This window comes from Nerophis lumbriciformis, linkage group LG01, assembly GCF_033978685.3.
Source record: "Nerophis lumbriciformis linkage group LG01, RoL_Nlum_v2.1, whole genome shotgun sequence".
NCBI lineage: Eukaryota > Metazoa > Chordata > Actinopteri > Syngnathiformes > Syngnathidae > Nerophis > Nerophis lumbriciformis.
Genome location: NC_084548.2, coordinates 29,073,037 through 29,093,771, shown reverse-complemented (window position 1 = coordinate 29,093,771; position 20,735 = coordinate 29,073,037). Strand labels below are relative to the sequence as shown.

The following is a 20,735-nucleotide window of genomic DNA, read 5'->3' as shown; positions in this document are numbered from 1 at the left end:
CTGTTCCTGGACTTGGAAGCGCCACTCAGACCCGGGAACCCAAGATTGCTAGCCCAAGGCCCTTCGAGGGCGACTTTGAACTTTGTAGAGGATTTTTGGTACAGTGTGACCTCATTTTCAGCACCAACCCTCGCATTACTCATCCGACGGGGCCAAGATTGGTTTCATTTTCGCGCTACTGACAGGACCTGCACTCAAGTGGGCCACTGCGGCCATGGACAGGACCGTGGGACTAGGCACCGACTATGCTGCTTTCCGAGCCGAGTTCCGAGCGGTGTTCGACCACCCCAAGGATGGGGGTGATGCGGCAGGGCGTCTGCACACCATCCAGCAGGGCTCACGCTATGTTGCTGCCTACACCCTCGAGTTCCGCACACTTGCGGCTGACAGTGGTTGCTGACAGTGGTTGGGACGACAGAGCTCTTCCTCCTCTAAGATTGCTGACCTCCTCACGCTGCATGTCATCAAGCAACACGGCATCCCGATGGATATCGTTTCGGACCGGGGCCCATAGTGTACCTCCTGGGTGTGGAGAGCATTCTGCAAGGGGATTGGGGCCTTGGTCAGCCTCACTTCAGCATACCACCCTCAGAACAACGGGCAGGGAGAGAGAGCCAACCAGAGTTTGCGGACCATGCTACGCTGCATTGCTAACCGCCAGCCAGCCTCGTGGAGCAAGTTTATTCCCTGTGTTGAATACTCCTACAACGCCATGAAGAGCTCCGCTACTGGTATGTCCCCCTTTGAGTGTTCACTGGGTTATCAACCCCCTATGTTTCCCCAGCAGGAGCAGGAGATCGCTGTTCCCTCTACGAGGGCCAACGTCAAGCAGTGTCAGAGGGTGTAGAGAGCCGCTCGGGCGGCACTTGAAAGAGCTATGGAGAGGATGCGCCGCAGTGCCAACCGGTGTCGCATCCCGGCTCTATCCTATCAGCCGGGACAACTTGTTATGTTGCTTGCCAAAGACATCTACCTTCAGGTACCTTCGAAGAAATTAGCCCCACGTTATGTTGGACCTTATCCTACTGTGTCTGTGATAAACCCTGCTTCTGTCAAGTTGGCTCTCACACCCTCGGTCAAGCGACATCCAGTTGTGCATGTGACCCAGATTAAGCCGATAGCGGAGAGCGCTCTGTCCCCTGCCCCCGCTAGGTTCCTGGAGAATGGCGACCTCGGGGTTCGTTAGCAGGATAGGGGACTTGTGTACTTGGTTGACTGGGAGGGTTATGGTCCGGAGGACAGATCTTTGGTGCCGGCCTCCTACCCTTGCTTCTTGAGGATTTCTACCGTGCCAACCCTGGTGCTCCCCGTCGCTCGTCGAGAGCCTCGCCTAAGGAGGGGGGTACTGCCATGGCACATGCGCAATCCCTCATGTCTTCTGCTGCAAGCTCGGCCGGCACCTCCGCTAGAAGCTCTGGCCTCATCGCGGCCACGCACCGGCAAGGCTACAGGCAATCACTAATCTGCGCACCTGGGACTAATGAAGACGGACAGTATAAAGACCAGCGGACCCGAAGATCCAGTGCCGGAACATAGTTCACTCTAGTAGTGAGCATCCCGTCTCTGGCTTCCCTTCAGCGTACTTGCTCTCGCTCTGTGCCTTCCCTGTTCCCGTGTCTTATGTCCTTTGTGTCCCCCGCAGTGCTTCCCCTGTTTCCCGTGATCGAGCTGTGTGCCTCAACTTCCCTCTGGATTCTGGACTGCCTCCCTCGATCCTCGACCCCTGCTTGGACAAACCTAGGATAAACCTATTGAACTGATCTCTGCCGTTGTGTCGTCTCCTTCTCCCGCCGTACGTAACAAAGATCAAGGCATGGTGGAGATATTTAATTACGTCAACAAATATTTCCTTTCATGTGTTAGTTTATGGGCCAAACTATATATGGATATGAGTTTGATCACTATTGCCCAGCCCTACACTCGTGTTACCGACAGTGCTAGCACAGTTTAGGGATGTTCTGTGTGTTTAATTGAATGCTGCAGTTGGCCTTATGATGGCATTGTGTTTATATGTATGAGTGCACATGTGTACGTTGTATCAGTGTTGATAATAAAATTGTGATATTTAAGACATTGTATATTGCTAAAATGTTTATTTTTACCGGTGCTAATAATGAAAGGCTAAATTAAAAGGGTAGAATAAAAGTGATGTGTGAGATGAATGATCAGTGTTTCTAGCTGGGTCAGGAAGGTGGGGGTGCATTGGGGTTTGTGTCCATGTCGGTGGAAATGGGGTATAAACTCTTTCACCACTTCTTTCTTTCTTTCTGTCTTTCTTTCTTTCTTTCACTAAGTCCTGTAAGAGAGTGGGATAATGAAGTGATTGCTAAATTGAGAGCTGCAGGTTGCAGCTTAGGGTTGTCTGCACAACAACATCCGCCTTCTCAACTCTTTGCACCAACAAGTCACCCACAGACATCAACTCATGCAGCACCTTTTTTGTAGTTTTCTATTTTTCTACTTTCAAAACTTTTTTTGGAGGGGATTTGTTTGGACTTTGTGCGTCAGGTTATTCCATAGTAATAAACATTAATGTTGATTGTCTTGAACACATTTTTAAAGAGCATTTGACTTACCGGTAATTAAATCTCATTTAACCTTTTGATGACATATTAGAAATATATACATCAGTTTTTTGCTTTATGAAAGTATAATCTACATCACAAGAATGGAGACAAGGGGGAAGAGAAAGAATGGAGAACATCCATCTTCCTGTTTTACCTTCTGAGCTTCACTTGGGATGTCTTCGCTGGACGAGCTCAGATGCTTCATAGCGTCCGGTGCAGCCGCTCCTTTGACGCCACTGGAGCTTTTCTTCTTGTCAGCTTCGTCATCTGATGACAAGCGTTTGCCGCTTAGATGTCCTGCCAGCTCGTTCAACTTCTTCCTTAGCTTCTCTTCCTCGTTACCCGCCGGCCCTGATGCCTGCCAAACATCAAACGTTCATTGATAAATATCATAAAGTCAATATAGTTATTATTCTGAAATGTCCTGCTTCACCTTATCAGGCGTTATCTTCTCCTCCAAACGATTCAGCAGGCTTTCGATGGCGGACATACGTTTGCTTAACTCGTTTATCTGCACAAACAAGTAGAAGGAACATCAGCGTGGAAGTATAGTATAGTGAGCAGCTTACACAAAGTAATGTAACACTTTCATCATTAAAAAAAACAAACATTTGATTTACATTTCTATACACCAAGATAATCCATAAATCTCACAGGTGTGGCATATCAAAATGCTGATTAGACATATAACATAATTATTGTACATAAATAAATAAATAAGATACTAAAATAAAAGGCTACTATAAAAAGTGCAGATTTACTGCATTGGTGATTTATGAGGGTTAAGAAAACCAGTCAGTGTCTGGTTTGACCACCACTTGCCTCATGCAATACAACACATCTCTTTGGCATACAGTTGATCAGGTTGTTGATTGTGTAATTTTTTTCCTCTTCAATGATTTGATTTGATTTTTTTTATTGTTATTAAGGATCCCCATTAGCTGGTTGCCACAACTAGTCTTCCTGGGGTCCACAAACTCAATACAATTACAAGTAAAAACATATCATTATAACTGCACAATACAGAAAAAAATAAAAGCATCAATAAGAAAACAAGCAAACAATTTACAGTCACAGAATAATAATTACCATATAAATATAACTACACAATATAAAACCAAACAAAATCATCAACAAGCAAACTAATTTAAAGATTCAGATAAATTATTACTTTCTTTTTAAAAACCTGTTTACTTTCAATGCCGGTGAGCATTCGAGGCAGGTTATTCCAGAGCGATACAGATCTAAAAATAAAAGATTTCCGCAAAGAATTCTTCCTGGGACGAGGGAGTACAAAATGCCCCTCACTAGACGCCTTGGTATTATGATTATGTATAGTGCTACTGTGAACTATTTGGGCCATGAGAAAAGCAGGAGTTTTACTACCAATGGTTGTGTGAAATTGCTGGATATTGGCAGGAAGTGGAACATACTGCATATAGCATCCCAAACATGCTCAATGGGTGGCATGCTTACTGAGTATGATGGTGCAGGACCTGGGATGTTTTCAGCTTGTGTGTAGATCTTTGCTACATGGGGCCGTGCATTATCATGCTACAACATGAGCAGATGGTCGTGGATAGGCCGCAAAACAATGGAGGTCAGAATCTCATCAAGGTATGTCTGTGCATTCAAAATGCTATCAATAAAACACGTGTTTGTTGTTTATAACATGCTTCCCATAACGTGGCGCTGTTGGGAGAGTGGCCATGCCAGCAACCTGAGGGTTCCTGGTACGATCCCCAGCTTCTACCAACCTGGTCACGTTTGTTGTGTCCTTGAGCAAGACACTTAACCCTTTCTCCTGATGAGTCGTGGGTAGCGCCTTGCATGGCAGCTCCCGCCATCAGCGTGTGAATGTGTGTGTGAATGTGGAAATAGTGTCAAAGCGCTTTGAGTACCTAGAAGGTAGAAAAGCTCTATACAAGTATAACCCATTTACCATAACCCCACCCCGCCAAGGACCAATGACATCAGCAAATGCTCACCCACACGACACCGGGATTCAACTGTTAAGAGATCACCTCTCCCAAGAGTCAGATGTTATCGAATGTGAACCTCTACCCACTCAAGTTGGTTACAATATCAAACTGCAATCAAGTGGAGACATCGATGAGGATAACGAGCATGCAGATAAGTTTCCTTGAGACGCTTCCTCACAATGTGAGCAAAAAAATTTGGTGATGTAAATAGAGTTTTGCAGCAGCTGTTCAGATGGCTGGTTATAGACCATCTTAGAGGAGAAGATACTGGATGTGGTGCTCCAGGACTGGTGAGGTTAGACGTGGTCTGTGGTTGTGATGCTGGTTAGATGTACTGCCAAATTCTCTGAAACTCTTTGGAGGTTGCTTAGGATAGAGAAATTATAATTTAATTCCCATGCAACAGATTTGGTTTACAATCCTGCAGTCAGCACGCCTTATGAACACTCCCTCAACATGTCTATTAATGTTCTCATTCATTCAGGTCGTTGTCATCTCAGTGCATTCAATCGCTCGCAACTAGTCGGTTTGGTTTGTCTTAGAAGACGCTAGACTAGATCTGACCAATCTAAGTCTTTGAGCACAAACTGATGAAGCCTACTCGGATGAGAGGTGAAACGTCTTCTAAAAAAAAACAGTCTATTTGCAAAGCCCTCAGAATCCCTCAACACTTGCAACATATGTGGAATTGTGCTGTCTGATAAAACTGCACATTTTAAAGTGACCTTTTAATAACCTTCATAAATGCACACCTGTTAAATAATCATGCCGTCTAATCATCATCTTGATATGCCACATCTGTGAGGTGGATGGGTAATCTCAGCAAAAGAGTAGTCCTCCTCACTAACACACATTTCGACACATTTGTCAACAATATTTGAGAAAAGTAGGCCTTCAGTGTAAAAAGACACAAGCTACATATTTCAGTTCAGCTGTTGTGCTGTGGTCTGATTGTCTTACTGGCGGGGCTTGACCTAGGTTCTCCTGAGACGAAGCCCGGCTGTTGCGGCGACGAAAGGGTTGTGGTGGCTGGTAAACGGGTGGAAATCTGCCGTACTCCTCTTCATCAGATGTGTCGATGTACTGCTGGCGAGCCATGGAGCTAATCTTGGACAGGGAACGAGTCCGAACCATGCGGTTCTCACCATAATCATCTGGAAGAAAGAAAGTCCATCATTCTTTGAAAGTGGGTGGAGCATTCCATCGTGTATACGTGTGTTTATTTTCACCATTTCTCATTGCGTATCGATCCAGACTTTTCCTGCGATGCATTCGCTGAAGGTGCATGTCATATTCTGCATCCTCCTGAATTTGCTGAGGCATGAGACACACTTACTGTAGATGTGCTAATGTGTGTGTGTGTGTGGGGGGGGGATTTACGTGGACCCCGACTTAAACAAGTTGAAAAACGTATTCGGGTGTTACCATTTAGTGGTCAATTGTACGGAATATGTACTGAACTGTGCAATCACTAATAAACGTTTCAATCAATCAATCAATCAATCATTCAATAAATCAATCAATCAATCAAAAACCCTTCTTGAGACATCAACAAGGAAAAGTATCGTCCATATGAGGACCGGTGAACAAGTTGGGACATAAATCATGGTCCCAATACAGAAAACCATTGCATCTAATAGAGAATGTCTCATTTGCACCCCTGGTGGTGAAATCTTTCAAAATTAAGGTGGTCCCAAAAAGGAGGGATTTTTCAAATTGACTGTTTGTCTGTTTTTTAAATCCTCCCCCTCTGGCCAACATATGTAATAACAAGTGTGTGTAAGAAACTGAAATGCGTCCCCTTTGGCCAAAATTAATCTTTAAAACATTTTATAGATATGTATATAGAGACATACTGTAATAACTTGAAGTAAATAATGAAGATTAAAAACCAATTACAAAAAAAAAATTAAATAAAAAAAATAAAAAAATTAAATAAAAGCTTACCCTTTTTTATATTTGAATAGTATGTATATATTATTATTATGTTGTAAATACAAATTTTTATATATCTAGAAAGGGTGGTCCGAAAGAGGTAGGCATTTTTCGGAGAAGGTAACAAAATACAATAATGTGTGTGTGTGTGTGTGTGTGTGTGTGTGTGTGTGTGTGTGTGTGTGTGTGTGTGTGTGTGTGGGTGTGTGTGTGTGTGTGTGTGTGTGTGTGTGTGTGTGTGTGTGTGTGTGTGTGTGTGTGTGTGTGTTTGACTTGTTTGTGCCTCTTCTGACCCATGTGTGGTTACATGGCTGTCCCGGGTGCTTTTGTGTGTGGTTTACCTGCACAGATTGCCGTCTTGAATAAGGGAAGTATTCCTCCGAGTCAAAGTCAAAAGGATGAACCGACAGCAGGCGTTTATTTTTACGCATCTGGAAGACAAACTCAATTCAAATACTCCTGCTTTATAATCTTCACACTTTTATCTTTGCTTTTACCGATTTGTATCGCTGCGCCTCAACTTCTCCGTGGTCGTCGTCATTTGCATAAACTTCTACAACATAGAAGAACATATGGAGGTTAATTTGTGTCTTTATTACAAAAGCTTTTTTATGTAACTTAATTGTTTACGTTTGAATTTTGTGAACTCAATTTTTTTTTTTTTTCAAATCAAATTATGTTGACACTTTCGTTGAAAAAATGAATGAAAATGTTATCAAAATGTGTTTTTAAAAATTCATTGTTTGAAAATGTAATGTATAAAAATTCAGGGTTTAAAAATTCAGTGTATAAAAGTTAAAAGTTTGAAAATTCAGTGTATAAAAATTCTGTGTTTAAAAATTCAGTAAGTTGAAGCAGTTCCCACACTTTCCAAATCGTCCTCCGGAAACTCTTGTTATCTTTGAGCCCTAATCATAAAAAATGTATCTCCGTGTTGTATACCTCCTTAAGTTCAGTTGCTCCAAACTCTTTATCAGTGATAAGAGCCTCGTGGGAGAGCGATCTTAATACCAACATATCCGATCAACACTGGAACTCGGCCCTGAAACTGGTTCACTCCTCCTCAATATGTGCCCGTCATAGTCTCATCCAATGCAAAGTAATCCATAAAATTCACTACACTAATTCAAAACTATCCAAAATCTACCCCACTGTTAGCAATACCTGCAATAGATGCAAACAATCTCCGGCTGATCATGTCCATATGTTCTGGTCCTGCTCTAAACTATGTTCCTTTTGGGAGGACATTTTTGACACAATTGGAAAAGCATACGGTCAAAACTTTCCTCCCAACCCATTATCAGCCATTTTTGGCGTATGCCCCACTAAAACGCGCTGTTGCTTTTATGACCCTGCTGGCCAGGCGATTGATCTTGTTTAATTGGAAGCTGGCTCGCCCCCCATCACACGGCCGTTGGATTAGAGAGGTTCTCTACAATCTAAAACTGGAATAACTTAGGTTTTCGCTAAAGGGCTCGGTTCAAGCATTTGAAAGCTCATGGAGCCCTTTTTTGCTGTATGTCAACTCTCTTGACCTATGCCCAGACGCAGATGAGGAATAATCTCCCTTTTATTTATTAGTATTACTTTATTCTATTTTTTATTTTATTATATATTATTATTATTATTATTATTATATATATATATATATTTTTTTTTTATATATATCTGTCTGTCTCTGGCCGCGTATGTGTGTGTGTGTGTGAGAATGTGTCTGTCTTTGTCGTCTTACTTGTTACATAATTGTGCCATTTGTCCCTCGTTAGTGGGACCTGAGTGGGGTGGGAGGGTGGGTGGGTGGTTTGGGTTTTAAGGGAAAGGGTGTGAATCATTTACTGACTTTAAAATTGTATTGTTTTGACTTGCACTTTTTTCTGTCTGTTTGAAAATGCCAATAAAAAAAAGTTGGAAAAAAAAAAAATTCAGTAAATTGTCGGGTTCTGAGACAGACTCGATTGCTTTTGTCTTAATTTACCGGAAGTAAGTCTTGCTTTTTAAAGCAGCACATTTTTTTACACTGAATATTTATACCCTGTTTTTTTTTCAGACTGAGATAGGCTCCAGCACCCCCCGCAACCCCAAAAAAGGGACAAGCGGTAGAAAGTGGATAGATGGAATGTTTATACATCCAATTTTTATACAATACATTTTAAAACACACATTTTGTAAAACACGCATTTTGCTAAAAAAAAAAAAAAAAATGTTCAATGAAACTGTCAGCATAATTTGCTAAAATTTGCTAAAATTTGCTAAAAAGAAAATGTTCAATGAAACTGTCAGCATAATCTGATGTAAAAAAATTCAGTTCACAAAATTCTAATGCAAAAAAATTTTGTTACATGGAGTCAGTGTCAAAAAAAAGCTTTCGTAATAAAGACACAAATTAACCTCCATAGAACATTTTAGGTTTGTTCTACAAATTATAAAAAATATTATTATAAAAATACTCATTTTTACATTTGTAGTTATTTTCCAGTGCAAAAACGTTACCATAGTGCATACATTTACAATGTGCATGTGTGGACCGCGGGAACTGGGGGCCAAAAAAAAAGATTCCTGGCCAACCAAATTGGTCTAATCTAATCCAATCTAATCTAATCTAATCAGGAATGGTTCTTGTAATTTCCAGAAACCTTTAGATGCTTTCACCGTACTGATTTGATTAATTATTTGAAGAACATTAGTCATGTTTAATAAAGGTTTACAGAATACTCAATATTGTTTTATTATTTTATAATCGTACTTTGTGCTATTAATGTTAGCTAACATGCTGCAAAATTAGCTCCTTTCTACCACAATGAGGGCCTGATTTACTAAAGGTTTGCATGTACTAAAACACAAGCAAACTTAAGAGCACACGCAAAGCTGATCGACTAAACATGTACAAATTGGATTGCGTCTGTTAAGTGAGTAGAATAAGGAGTGCAATCCATTTTGCATCTCTGTCTTCATTAATATGGCGAGGAGAAGATGCAAATATATTATACAGCACACGCTGTGTGATTTATCAACTCTCATCACCGTTTTGCAAACACTATTGAGCGTGTTATTTAGCACGTCTGAAAAGTATGTGCAGACTGACACAGTAACACACTCGGCTGCAGTATTGGTGCTCGCGCTTTGAAAGGAAAATGAGTGTGTGTGTGTGTGTGTGTGTGTGTGTGTGTGTGTGTGTGTGTGTGTGTGTGTGTGTGTGTGTGTGTGTGTGTGTGTGTGTGTGTGTGTGTGTGTGTGTGTGTGTGTGTGTGTGCATGGTCTGTAAGAAATAAAAAATATTAGACATATTGTCTATACAGCAACATCCTTTCATAATTTTATACCGCATGCTGAGTGAGTTACAGGGCTGATTAAAACAAATTAAATTGATGCGTTTTAGTGTCTGCTTGTGTTTGTTTTTATTTTTATTTTAATGGCGTTCATTTTTTCGTTTAGAATATATACTAATAACATAGCTCCCATATGGAAAAAAACTCCCTGAAGTATGCATTTTTTTTGCGTCTTGAGAACAATAAGCGAACCTTTTCTCTCATGAGTGCACAAAAGAACAGTGTGTTTCATTGTGAATGCACAGGCCCGCTTCTAAAATGCCCATAAAAAGTGGTACATTCCTGTTGCTTGTTTTATTGCAAAACGCCACCGATAGGAGCATGATAACGTGAATGTGCAGTAATGGGTCTCCATGGTGAAAGTTTAAAATGTAATTGAAATAAGGCGGTCTGCACCAGTTATGATTAGCATGTGCAGTGTTCGTAGATCGCACGCAACACGCCCACATTTTTTTTAGATTGCACACGCTGTTAAGCACGTGGTAGTTGGATCTTAGTAAACCCGGCACTTAGTGTTATATTGGTGAACATTATAATACATCCATCCATCCATTGTCCCTGTGCTGGAGCCTATCCCAGCTGCATTCGGGCGGAAGGTGGGGTACACCCTGGACAAGTCGCCCCCTTATTATAATACATTTCAACTGTTTGTTATTTCTGGAGGACCAGGCGGAAGATGCAAAGTTGGGATGAGTAATATTTTGTGGTAAGGTGAACCATGTGATTTATTAAGACAACGATTATTGATGTATTTAATATTTGTATGTTTACTATGGTACATTATTTATTTATTATTTATCTGTTCACTGTTCTGTTTCAGAGAACAAGGAAATTGGATGAAATTGATATGGAATGAAAAGGGGTAGGACTAAATAAGCTCTGCTTCTTCCTACTCCTTTTCGGAAGTGCTGTAATGAAACGACTGGAACTGTGTGATGCAAAACATTGTATTGTATGCATGTTCGAAATAAACTGAAACTGAACTGAAACTGTGATAACATGTCCACCACTTGATGGCTTTACTCTTACAATAAACATTTTGAGCAAATCATGTCCATTCCTATTCTTACTAATTTGTCATTGTGTTGTTTGCTATTATGATATCTATGAATGTTGTAGTATTACAAACTATTATTTGTAAAATGTGAGTACATTAATGTTTAGTAAGTTAGTTCAGTTCAATTGAACATGTCATCATTAATTTACAATACAAAAATCTTGCTTGTGGAAACATAAAACACAAATGGACCACAGGAACCTTTTACAAACCCCGTTTCCATATGAGTTGGGAAATTGTGTTAGATGTAAATGTAAACGGAATACAGTGATTTGCAAATCCTTTTCAACCCATATTCAATCGAATGCACTACAAAGACAAGATATTTGATGTTCAAACTCATAAACTTTATTTTTTTTTTTTGCAAATAATAATTGTGTGCAGAATAATTGGGAACAAGTGGGTGCCATGATTGGGTATAAAAAAAAGCTTCCCAAAAAATGTTCAGTCTTTCACAAGAAAAGATGGGGCGAGATACACCCCTTTGTCCACAACTGCGTGAGCAAATAGTCAAACAGTTTAAGAACAACGTTTCTCAAAGTGCAATTGCAAGAAATGTAGGGATTTCAACATCTACGGTCCATATCATCATCAAAAGGTTCAGAGAATCTGGAGAAATCACTCCACGTAAACGGCATGGATGGAAACCAACATTGAATGACCGTGACCTTCAATCCCTCAGACGGCACTGTATCAAAAACCAACATCAATCTCTAAAGGATATCACCACATGGGCTCAGGAACACTTCAGAAACTCACTGTCAGTAACTACAGTTCGTCGCTACATCTGTAAGTGCAAGTTAAAGCTCTACAATGCAAAGCGAAAGCCATTTCTCAACAACATCTAGAAACGCCGCCGGCTTCTCTGGGCCCGAGAGAAGCTAAGATGGACTGATGCAAAGTGGAAAAATGTTCTGTGGTCTGACGAGTCCACATTTCAAATTGTTTTTGGAAATATTCCACATCGTGTCATCCGGACCAAAGGGGAAGCGAAACATCCAGACTGTTATTGACGCAAAGTTGAAAAGCCAGCATCTGTGATGGTATGGGGGTGCATTAGTGCCCAAGGCATGGGTAACTTACACATCTGTGAAGGCACCATTAATGCTGAAAGGTGCATACAGGTTTTGGAACTACATATGCTGCCATCCAAGCGTCGTCTTTTTCATGGCCGCCCCTGCTTATTTCAGCAAGACAATGCCAAGTCACATTCAGCACGTGTTACAACAGCGTGGCTTTGTAAAAAAAAGAGTGCTGGTACTTTCCTGGTCTGCCTGCAGTCCAGACCTGTCCCCCATCGAAAATGTGTGGCGCATTATGAAGCGTAAAATACGACAGCGGAGACCCCGAACTGTTGAACGACTGAAGCTCTACATAAAACAAGAATGGGAAAGAATTCCACTTTCAAAGCTTCAACAATTAGTTTCCTCAGTTCCCAATCGTTTATTGAGTGTTGTTAAAAGAAAAGGTGATGTAACACAGTGGTGAACATGCCCTTTCCCAACTACTTTGGCACGTGTTGCAGCCATGAAATTCTAAGTTAATTATTATTTGCAAAAAAAAAATAAAGTTTATGAGTTTGAACATCAAATATGTTGTCTTTGTAGTGCATTCAATTGAATATGGGTTGAAAAGGATTTGCAAATCATTGTATTCCGTTCATATTTGCATCTAACACAATTTCCCAACTCATATGGAAACAGGGTTGGGACTATAATTACCAAGAAATACAATTGCTTGGACATTATTTGTAAACGGGCTTTTGTTTCTCTGTGGTGAATTGTGAAGTAATGAAGTACTTACGGCTGCGGACATCTGGCATGCTCTGAGTGTCATCATCACGCCCACCTGGCGTAAGAAACCCTTTATTAGCATGGAAGTTATAGTTAAAGTACCAATGATTGTCACACACACACTAAGTGTGGTGAAATTAACCTTTGCATTTGACCCATACCCTTGTTCACCCCCTGGGAGGTGAGGGGAGCAGTGAGCAGCAGTGGTGGCCGCGCCCGGGAATCATTTTGGTAATTTAACCCCCAATTCCAACCCTTGATGCTGAGTGCCATGGGTCCCATTTTTATAGTCTTTGGTATGACTCAGCCGGGGTTTGATCTCAGGGCGGACACTCTAACCACAAGGCCACTGAGCAGGTAGCTGTTAGCATTTGATATTTGCAACACAATCACTTTAACATTTTTAGCAATTTGTGTGTTTTTTAGTGTATTAATTATATATTTGACACATGTACATTGTACAATACGGTTCTTGTATTGCATAGACAATATAAAACAAGAGGATTTTCATCTTCTGTTTCTGAGCAAAGGCAAAGTGACAGCAGCTTAAAAAAAATGAACTGATTGGAAACATTTGATTGATTGAAGGGTATATAAATAATGACAATCACCTTCTCCGTTCAGCCTTTTGTAAAGTGATCTCATCACCTTGGCGCTGCCGAAGCGCTTAAAGCGATTACGGACGTTGTCGTGGTACCACCCCAGGGTGCCGATCTTCAGGACTCTGGAGGAGAGAAGACGGCGATGAAGCCCGCACAGTGAATGCAGACTGTGCCAGGAAGGTGGGCGTGGCTCACCTGGTCATGCGGCAGTTGTCGCACACCCAGCCGTGCTCCTTCTTGTTGTAGCGGCTACACGACTTGCAGATGAACGAGCGGCAGTCCAGGCACTGACGCTTGCTGTTGACTAGGAACTTAAAGGGCTGCAGGCAGCGAATGCACAACGAGTCGGCCAGTTGGTTCTGGGAGCCCAGCAGCTCTCGTTTTGTGTCCTCCTTGTCAATGGAGTCCTTCAGCTTCCTGTGGAACACCAGCATCTTGTCAGAATATTCCTACATTTCAGGTCTATACCACTTAGAAAATACACTTTACAACACAAATCCATTCTTTTTAACAGTTTCTAGAAGTTGTAAGGATGCGGACGGACAGGAGGAGACGCTTCCAGAGGTGAGCAGCAGAGTATGAAGTTGAGAAATATTAGACTGACCATACATGTCCTCTTTTGCGGGGCTGTCCGGGCGGGGTTACTTAAATGCCTCAAATGTCCGGCATTTTGAGTCAGGGTTGCGTGTATTTTCAATGTACGCCCAGGGTTAAGAAGGGGTTAAAAACAAAACAAATTGTGAAGGTGTGCACAGCAGCAGCATTCGTGACGGAGGGGCAGGGACAGAGAGAGCGATAGAATGAGGGAGTGGATTGATTGACTTACTTGCCAACCCTCCCGATTTTCCCGGGAGACTCCCGCATTTCAGTGCCCCTCCCGAAAATCTCCCGGGGCAACCATTCTCCCGATTTCCACCAAGACAACAATATTGGGGGCGTGCCTTAAAGGCACTGCCTTTGCGTGCCGGCCCAGTCACATAATTTCTACGACTTTTCACACGCACAAGCGAATGCAATCGCATACTTGGTCAACAGCCATACAGGTCACACTGAGGGTGGCCGTGTAAACAATTTTAACACTGTTACAAATATGCGCCACACTGTGAACCCACACCAAACAAGAATGACAAACACATTTTGGGAGAAAATCCGCACCGTAACACAACATAAACACAACAGAACAAATACCCAGAACCCCTTGCAGCACTAACTCTTCCAGGATGCTACAATATAGTATGTATGTATGTCCTGGAACACCATTATCATCATTTCATGACCGAAGCAAAACACTTTTTACACTTTTATACTGAAATAAATACACCTACAACTTATTAAATAATAACATAGAAAAAACTACCAGCAGCGGTAAAGTTTAGATCCATGAAGGAAAGAAGAAAGTGAATGAATGTTTATAACTGAATACATTTACATATGTATAAAAAATGTGTCTTCTTTTTTTACTATTTCTTTTAATGAATTAAGTAACGTTTATGACAAACTTTTTCCAAAACACAATATAGAATGTGAGATATAACAGGACAATGCATATGTTTATCATTTGTTTTCAAAACGCTTACAAAAAAGTGGGACCCCAAAAATTTACTGTGGGACCCCATTTTTATGACTTGATGGGGTCCAAAATTCCTGACGCCAACACTGCTGTCAACAGAGGAGAAAAAATGCTTTATTTAAATAAATATATTATTTATAAAGCAAGTTCGAGTATAATTGGCAAATTTTCACCTAGTCCCGCCCTTGGCGTGCTGCCCGCCTTGGCACGCATATATGCAGGAGCGCCGCTAGGGATTTTGGGCCCCATGAAAAGAATCTTTACAGCGCCCCCAACACAGATTTGGGGGCGCTCCCAAAACAATACAATGGTTTGATACAATGGTGATGATGTTGAGAAAGGTGAAGTCTAGGACGATGCCGAGATGTCATGGGAGGGAAAGATGTCGTTTGTGACTTTGAGTTTGTTGTAATGCCAAAATTAATATTTTAGTAATCTCTTGTCTAAAACCACAATTTCAATCTAAGAGTTTGTGTGTGCGGCTTTGTCCTCACTGCATTGGTCTGTTTTTTGTCCTAAGGTAAGACACTTTTATGACCCTTTACGCATTCTTGGGGCTTGATGGGGATCTCTCCAAAACCCCATATTCTTCATGATTAGGACAAAGACTGCTGTGATGTTAGTTAACCACTATTTATGTTATATTTGTATTTTGGTCAAAAGGTTACTCTCCAAATGGGTTTCTTTTATGATTGATGTTGTTAACTGCCTTACCCAATGCTTAACCAAAACATAAGATATCCAAAATTTAGATAGTTTGTATTCATCCATCGTCTTCTTTCTCCCTCTCCCAGGAGACAGGACATTTCGCCCAAACCCCCTCCCTCCTCTCTCACTTCCAAAAGCTTTAATGTTCTGAAAGCGTGTTTTTGTCTTTCTCTTCCTCTTTCTCACTCACTCTCTTGCTCTTGTCCTCCTTTCCATTGCAGCGTAAAACCTTGCTCCTTTGTTAGCTGATGTTTTCTGAGTGCTCAAATAAATACTTAAACATATCTTAGTTTCCTCTGAATATTTATTTATTTAATTGAAAAATTCCAAAACAGTGTTTGATAAGCTGTGACATGAGTTCATGTCACATGACAAATGTGACTTGTCGTCCCAGAAGACATTCTGGTGTCCATTTCTACCCCTGTTTGGGTAGAGGTGAGCGGTAGACATTTTACATCCTGTACTGGTTATCAGCCACTCACAGGACACATATATACAAACCCCGTTTCCATATGAGTTGGGAAATTGTGTTAGATGTAAATATAAACGGAATACAATGATTTGCAAATTATTTTCAACCCATATTTAGTTGAATATGCTACAAAGACAACATATTTGATGTTCAAACTGATAAACATTTCTTTTTTTGCAAATAATCATTAACTTTAAAATTTGATGCCAGCAACACGTGACAAAGAAGTTGGGAAAGGTGGCAATAAATACTGATAAAGTTGAGGAATGCTCATCAAACACTTATTTGGAACATCCCACAGGTGAACAGGCAAATTGGGAACAGGTGGGTGCCATGATTGGGTATAAAAGTAGATTCCATGAAATGCTCAGTCATTCACAAACAAGGATGGGGCGAGGGTCACCACTTTGTCAACAAATGCGTGAGCAAATTGTTGAACAGTTTAAGAAAAACCTTTCTCAACCAGCTATTGCAAGGAATTTAGGGATTTCACCATCTACGGTCTGTAATATCATCAAAGGTTTCAAAGAATCTGGAGAAATCACTGCACATAAGCAGCTAAGCCCGTGACCTTCGATCCCTCAGGCTGTACTGCATCAACAAGCGACATCAGTGTGTAAAGGATATCACCACATGGGCTCAGGAACACTTCAGAAACCCACTGTCAGTAACTACAGTTGGTCGCTCCATCTGTAAGTGCAAGTTAAAACTCTCCTATGCAAGGCGAAAACCGTTTATCAACAACACACAGAAACGCCGTCGGCTTTGCTGGGCCTGAGCTCATCGAAGATGGACTGATACAAAGTGGAAAAGTGTTCTGTGGTCTGACGAGTCCACATTTCAAATTGTTTTTGGAAACTGTGGACGTCGTATCCTCCGGACCAAAGAGGAAAAGAACCATCCGGATTGTTACAGGCGTAAAGTTGAAAAGCCAGCATCTGTGATGGTATGGGGGTGTATTAGTGCCCAAGACATGGGTAACTTACACATCTGTGAAGGCGCCATTAATGCTGAAAGGTACATACAGGTTTTGGAGCAACATATGTTGCCATCCAAGCAACGTTACCATGGATGCCTCTGCTTATTTCAGCAAGACAATACCAAACCACGTGTTACATCAACGTGGCTTCATAGAAAAAGAGTGCGGGTACTAGACTGGCCTGCCTGTAGTCCAGACCTGTCTCCCATTGAAAATGTTTGGCGCATTATGAAGCCTAAAATACCACAACGGAGACCCCCGGACTGTTGAACAACTTAAGCTGCACATCAAGCAAGAATGGGAAAGAATTCCACCTGAGAAGCTTAAAAAATGTGTCTCCTCAGTTCCCAAACGTTTACTGGGTGTTGTTAAAAGGAAAGGCCATGTAACACAGTGGTGAACATGCCCTTTCCCAACTACTTTGGCACGTGTTGCAGCCATGAAATTCTAAGTTAAAAATTATTTGCAAAAAAAAAAATAAAGTTTATGAGTTTGAACATCAAATATCTTGTCTTTGTAGTATATTCAATTGAATATGGGTTGAAAAGGATTTGCAAATCATTGTATTCCGTTTATATTTACATCCAACACAATTTCCCAACTCATATGGAAACAGGGTTTGTACAAACATCCCATTCACACCTATCGACAATTTATAGCTTTTTTGTGTTAGTGCAAAACTGCTGGCAAGAGGCAGTTAACAAAGCAGGTAATAAGGAGTCATCCGTACTGCCTACAAAGCTCTCTAAAATACATCCAAAAACCGCCAACTTACATGCCGTGACCTTCATATCGACCAAACTACAAAATTACAACTTGTTGTTGTAAGAGCTAACTAATAGGAACTACTTTTAGTAACACAGCCCCTTGCCCACAGAGATACTCACACTGCACGGCCGACCGCTGCTGCTGCGTACTTGCCTCTGAGTTTGGAGATTATACAAGATTATAAATCATACTGTCTTGTACAGTAGAAGGTTGTTGCCAGATGCTGAGAAGTTGATCGAATGTGAAATTCAATTCAGACCTGAAGACATAGGAAGACGTGGCATTTTTTACCCGAGGAAGAGGGTTAAAAAATGGACTCGTCACGTTTTTAATATTGCTTGTCCATGTTGGTTGTCAAATACGCACTTTGTCCTGTGTTAATATTATTGTGAGAAAACAAATTGTCTGTAAAATATCAATAAATTCCATTGATTATAGCTTTGACACCAGTTTGCGGCAGGCTAAGGCTAAACCAAAAGATGCCAGCGTGTCTGATCGCTCAACCGTCAAACCCATTGCAGTTCGACTATTTATTAGACTTGCTAGTGCACTTTTTTTCGAAGTGTCATTTAGCAACTTTGCTTATGTTGTTATAATAATGATGTTGTGTCCTCAGCACACTAGTTATGTATCTAAGTTTATGTTTATGTTTAACACTACTGTGGAGGGGGCGTGGCCTGCGGGCCTGCAGCGGAACGGGGTGTGCCAGGACCGGCCTCGAAGTCAGCGACAGGTGCGTAGATGGCCCAGGTGGGCCTTGTTATCTAATCACCTGTCGCCCTGTTTAAGCAGCAGCCGAGAGGAGAGATGTTGTTGGAGCTGGAGCAAGAGCGAGAGCACAGACTCATAGGGAAAGGAAGACACACAGACAATTGCTGGAAAGCAACCTGAGGACACTATTAAAAATAAAGACTCTGTTGTAACCCTGATCCGGGCTCTCCTGGCAGCAGTAGATCTAATTTAAATGTAACCAGTCATATCAATAAAAGAGAGAAATCCAACCTTTTACAAAGTACAGTAGTTCTCATCAGGGGCGCCGAAAAGGGGGGGTAAAAGAGACGGATTCTAGGGGCCCATGATGGAGGGGGGCCCAGAGAGGCCCCTAATGATGATGAAATTATAATACAGAAAAAATAATGACACTGTGTTGGGGGCCCTGTAAAGATTATTTTCATGGGGCCCAAAATCCCTAGCGGCGCCCCTGGTTCTCATACCGATGACACTTGAAGACACCTTCTCTGTCATGAAGCTGCACACTAAAAGTATAATGTTAAGCAGAAGATATGGCTGTTTAATTTATATTCTTTTAAGTTAAGCAGGAAATATCTCTATCCAGAAAAACAATATTTACAGTAGGATGGTGAGAGGAAGGTGGGGGTTGACCATTTTGCAATGCATTCTGCTGAAAATAATGGAAAGTGTCACTCTACATAGCAACTGACGCTGTGGTCAAAGTTGGAATTGCCACAAAACACATTTTAAGATATTCAACAATCTACTACCATCTGGCAGCGAAAGTGGATAGTACGGTGGTATTGGTATCAAAATCATCACAATAATACTGAGTCGTGAGAAAGAAAGGATCGTTTTTTTCGACATTTCCTGAAGTTTTCATTTAAATCTATCCAAAACATTTTGAGTTATGTTGCTATTAGACAGACAAACAAACCCTGGCAAAAACAAAACCTCATTGGTCTACGTCCTACAAGGCAAAATTGCCGCCTTCGTCCGGAGTGTTTCCAAGATGACCCATAAAGCCGGTCAGAAGTTGTCATGTTTTAATCCACATTTTTTTCCAAAAACAACTTGTGCTCTAAATGGATTTGTTATCAGTAGGAAATGCGCCAGGTGGCAGTGCGGCCCAAAAAAACGTTTGGTGACACTGCACTGCTGGGCACACAGGTAATATGAGAAGCTACTTGATAAACCGTCACCCGGAAAATACATTTGATGCCAAAGAAGCCAAGCATCAAATTGTGAGGTATTTACATTATTAAACGTCAAATTGTCTGCTAACTTTTGTGAGAATCATTTTTCAAAGTGATAGAAGTTGTCCACTACAAAGGACACTGTTTTTCTGAAGTAAAAGTTGAAAGACACTAACATGAACATTATTGTTTCACAGTTGTTTTACTGGATGTTTATAATGTCAGTTTAAAGACACTTAATTGAAAGTATATTTAAATAAATAAATACTCATATAGATATATAAATATATATATATATATATATATATATATATATATATATATATATATATATATATATATATATATATATATATATATATATATATATATATATATATATATATATATATACACACACTTGTTTGTAGTAATAATATAATTTTAATTATTTGTGTGTTCAATTACAGTAAGTGTGTTTATCCTAAACATTCTTGCCACTTCATTTTACACACTATTCATTTTTTAAGTCCTTTACAGCTTAATACGGTGATAATATTTTACCGTGAGATTTTTGTCAAGTTTCATGTGTCAGGTAAACCGTGATGAATGGGGTAATGTGAATCTCCTTCCTACTATTTTTATTTTTTTGCTCATTTTGTTATTTTGCACAAAAGCATTGAACACTGAATAATTACTTTCCATTGTATTTGTACTTGGCCTGCACATCTAACCAAATTCTGGTTAAAGTCAAATAGTTAAAAAATACAGTATGTGTGTGTAGACTGTCAGTCATTGGGTCATATAATCCAAAAAGGTTTACATTCAGCCTTTGCAGATAGTATTTCACATAAATAAAAAAGGCAAAAAAATCAGGTCGACCAGACCCACAAGGTATCCCCTATTTAATTATTTGTTTGTTTCAGAGAGTTGGCAGCCTTTACTGAGGAGTGAGGATTATGCAGAATTTACCCACTGAAGGTAGAGTACAAATCTAGTGCTGAAAGATATAAACATCCCATCAGTCAGAGTGTACATTGTAAGTCACTGTTGTACTATGTTCATATTA

At 40.6% G+C, this 20,735-nt stretch overlaps 1 protein-coding gene across 2 annotated transcripts in view; it reads right to left on the bottom strand.

Annotated features, from left to right (window-relative positions):
• The window catches only part of mlpha (melanophilin a), a 38,902-nt gene that overhangs the window by 11,840 nt on the left and 6,327 nt on the right, over positions 1-20,735 (bottom strand). For both annotated transcript variants that reach the window (XM_072913551.1, XM_072913597.1), the window contains 9 exons: positions 13,458-13,679; positions 13,272-13,384; positions 12,671-12,715; positions 6,982-7,037; positions 6,826-6,915; positions 5,779-5,863; positions 5,510-5,703; positions 3,001-3,078; positions 2,722-2,925 (listed from right to left, as the gene is read on the bottom strand). In XM_072913551.1, coding sequence (XP_072769652.1) covers positions 2,722-2,925; positions 3,001-3,078; positions 5,510-5,703; positions 5,779-5,863; positions 6,826-6,915; positions 6,982-7,037; positions 12,671-12,715; positions 13,272-13,384; positions 13,458-13,679 — 1,087 coding nt within the window. The remainder of the gene's footprint in view (positions 1-2,721; positions 2,926-3,000; positions 3,079-5,509; positions 5,704-5,778; positions 5,864-6,825; positions 6,916-6,981; positions 7,038-12,670; positions 12,716-13,271; positions 13,385-13,457; positions 13,680-20,735) is intronic.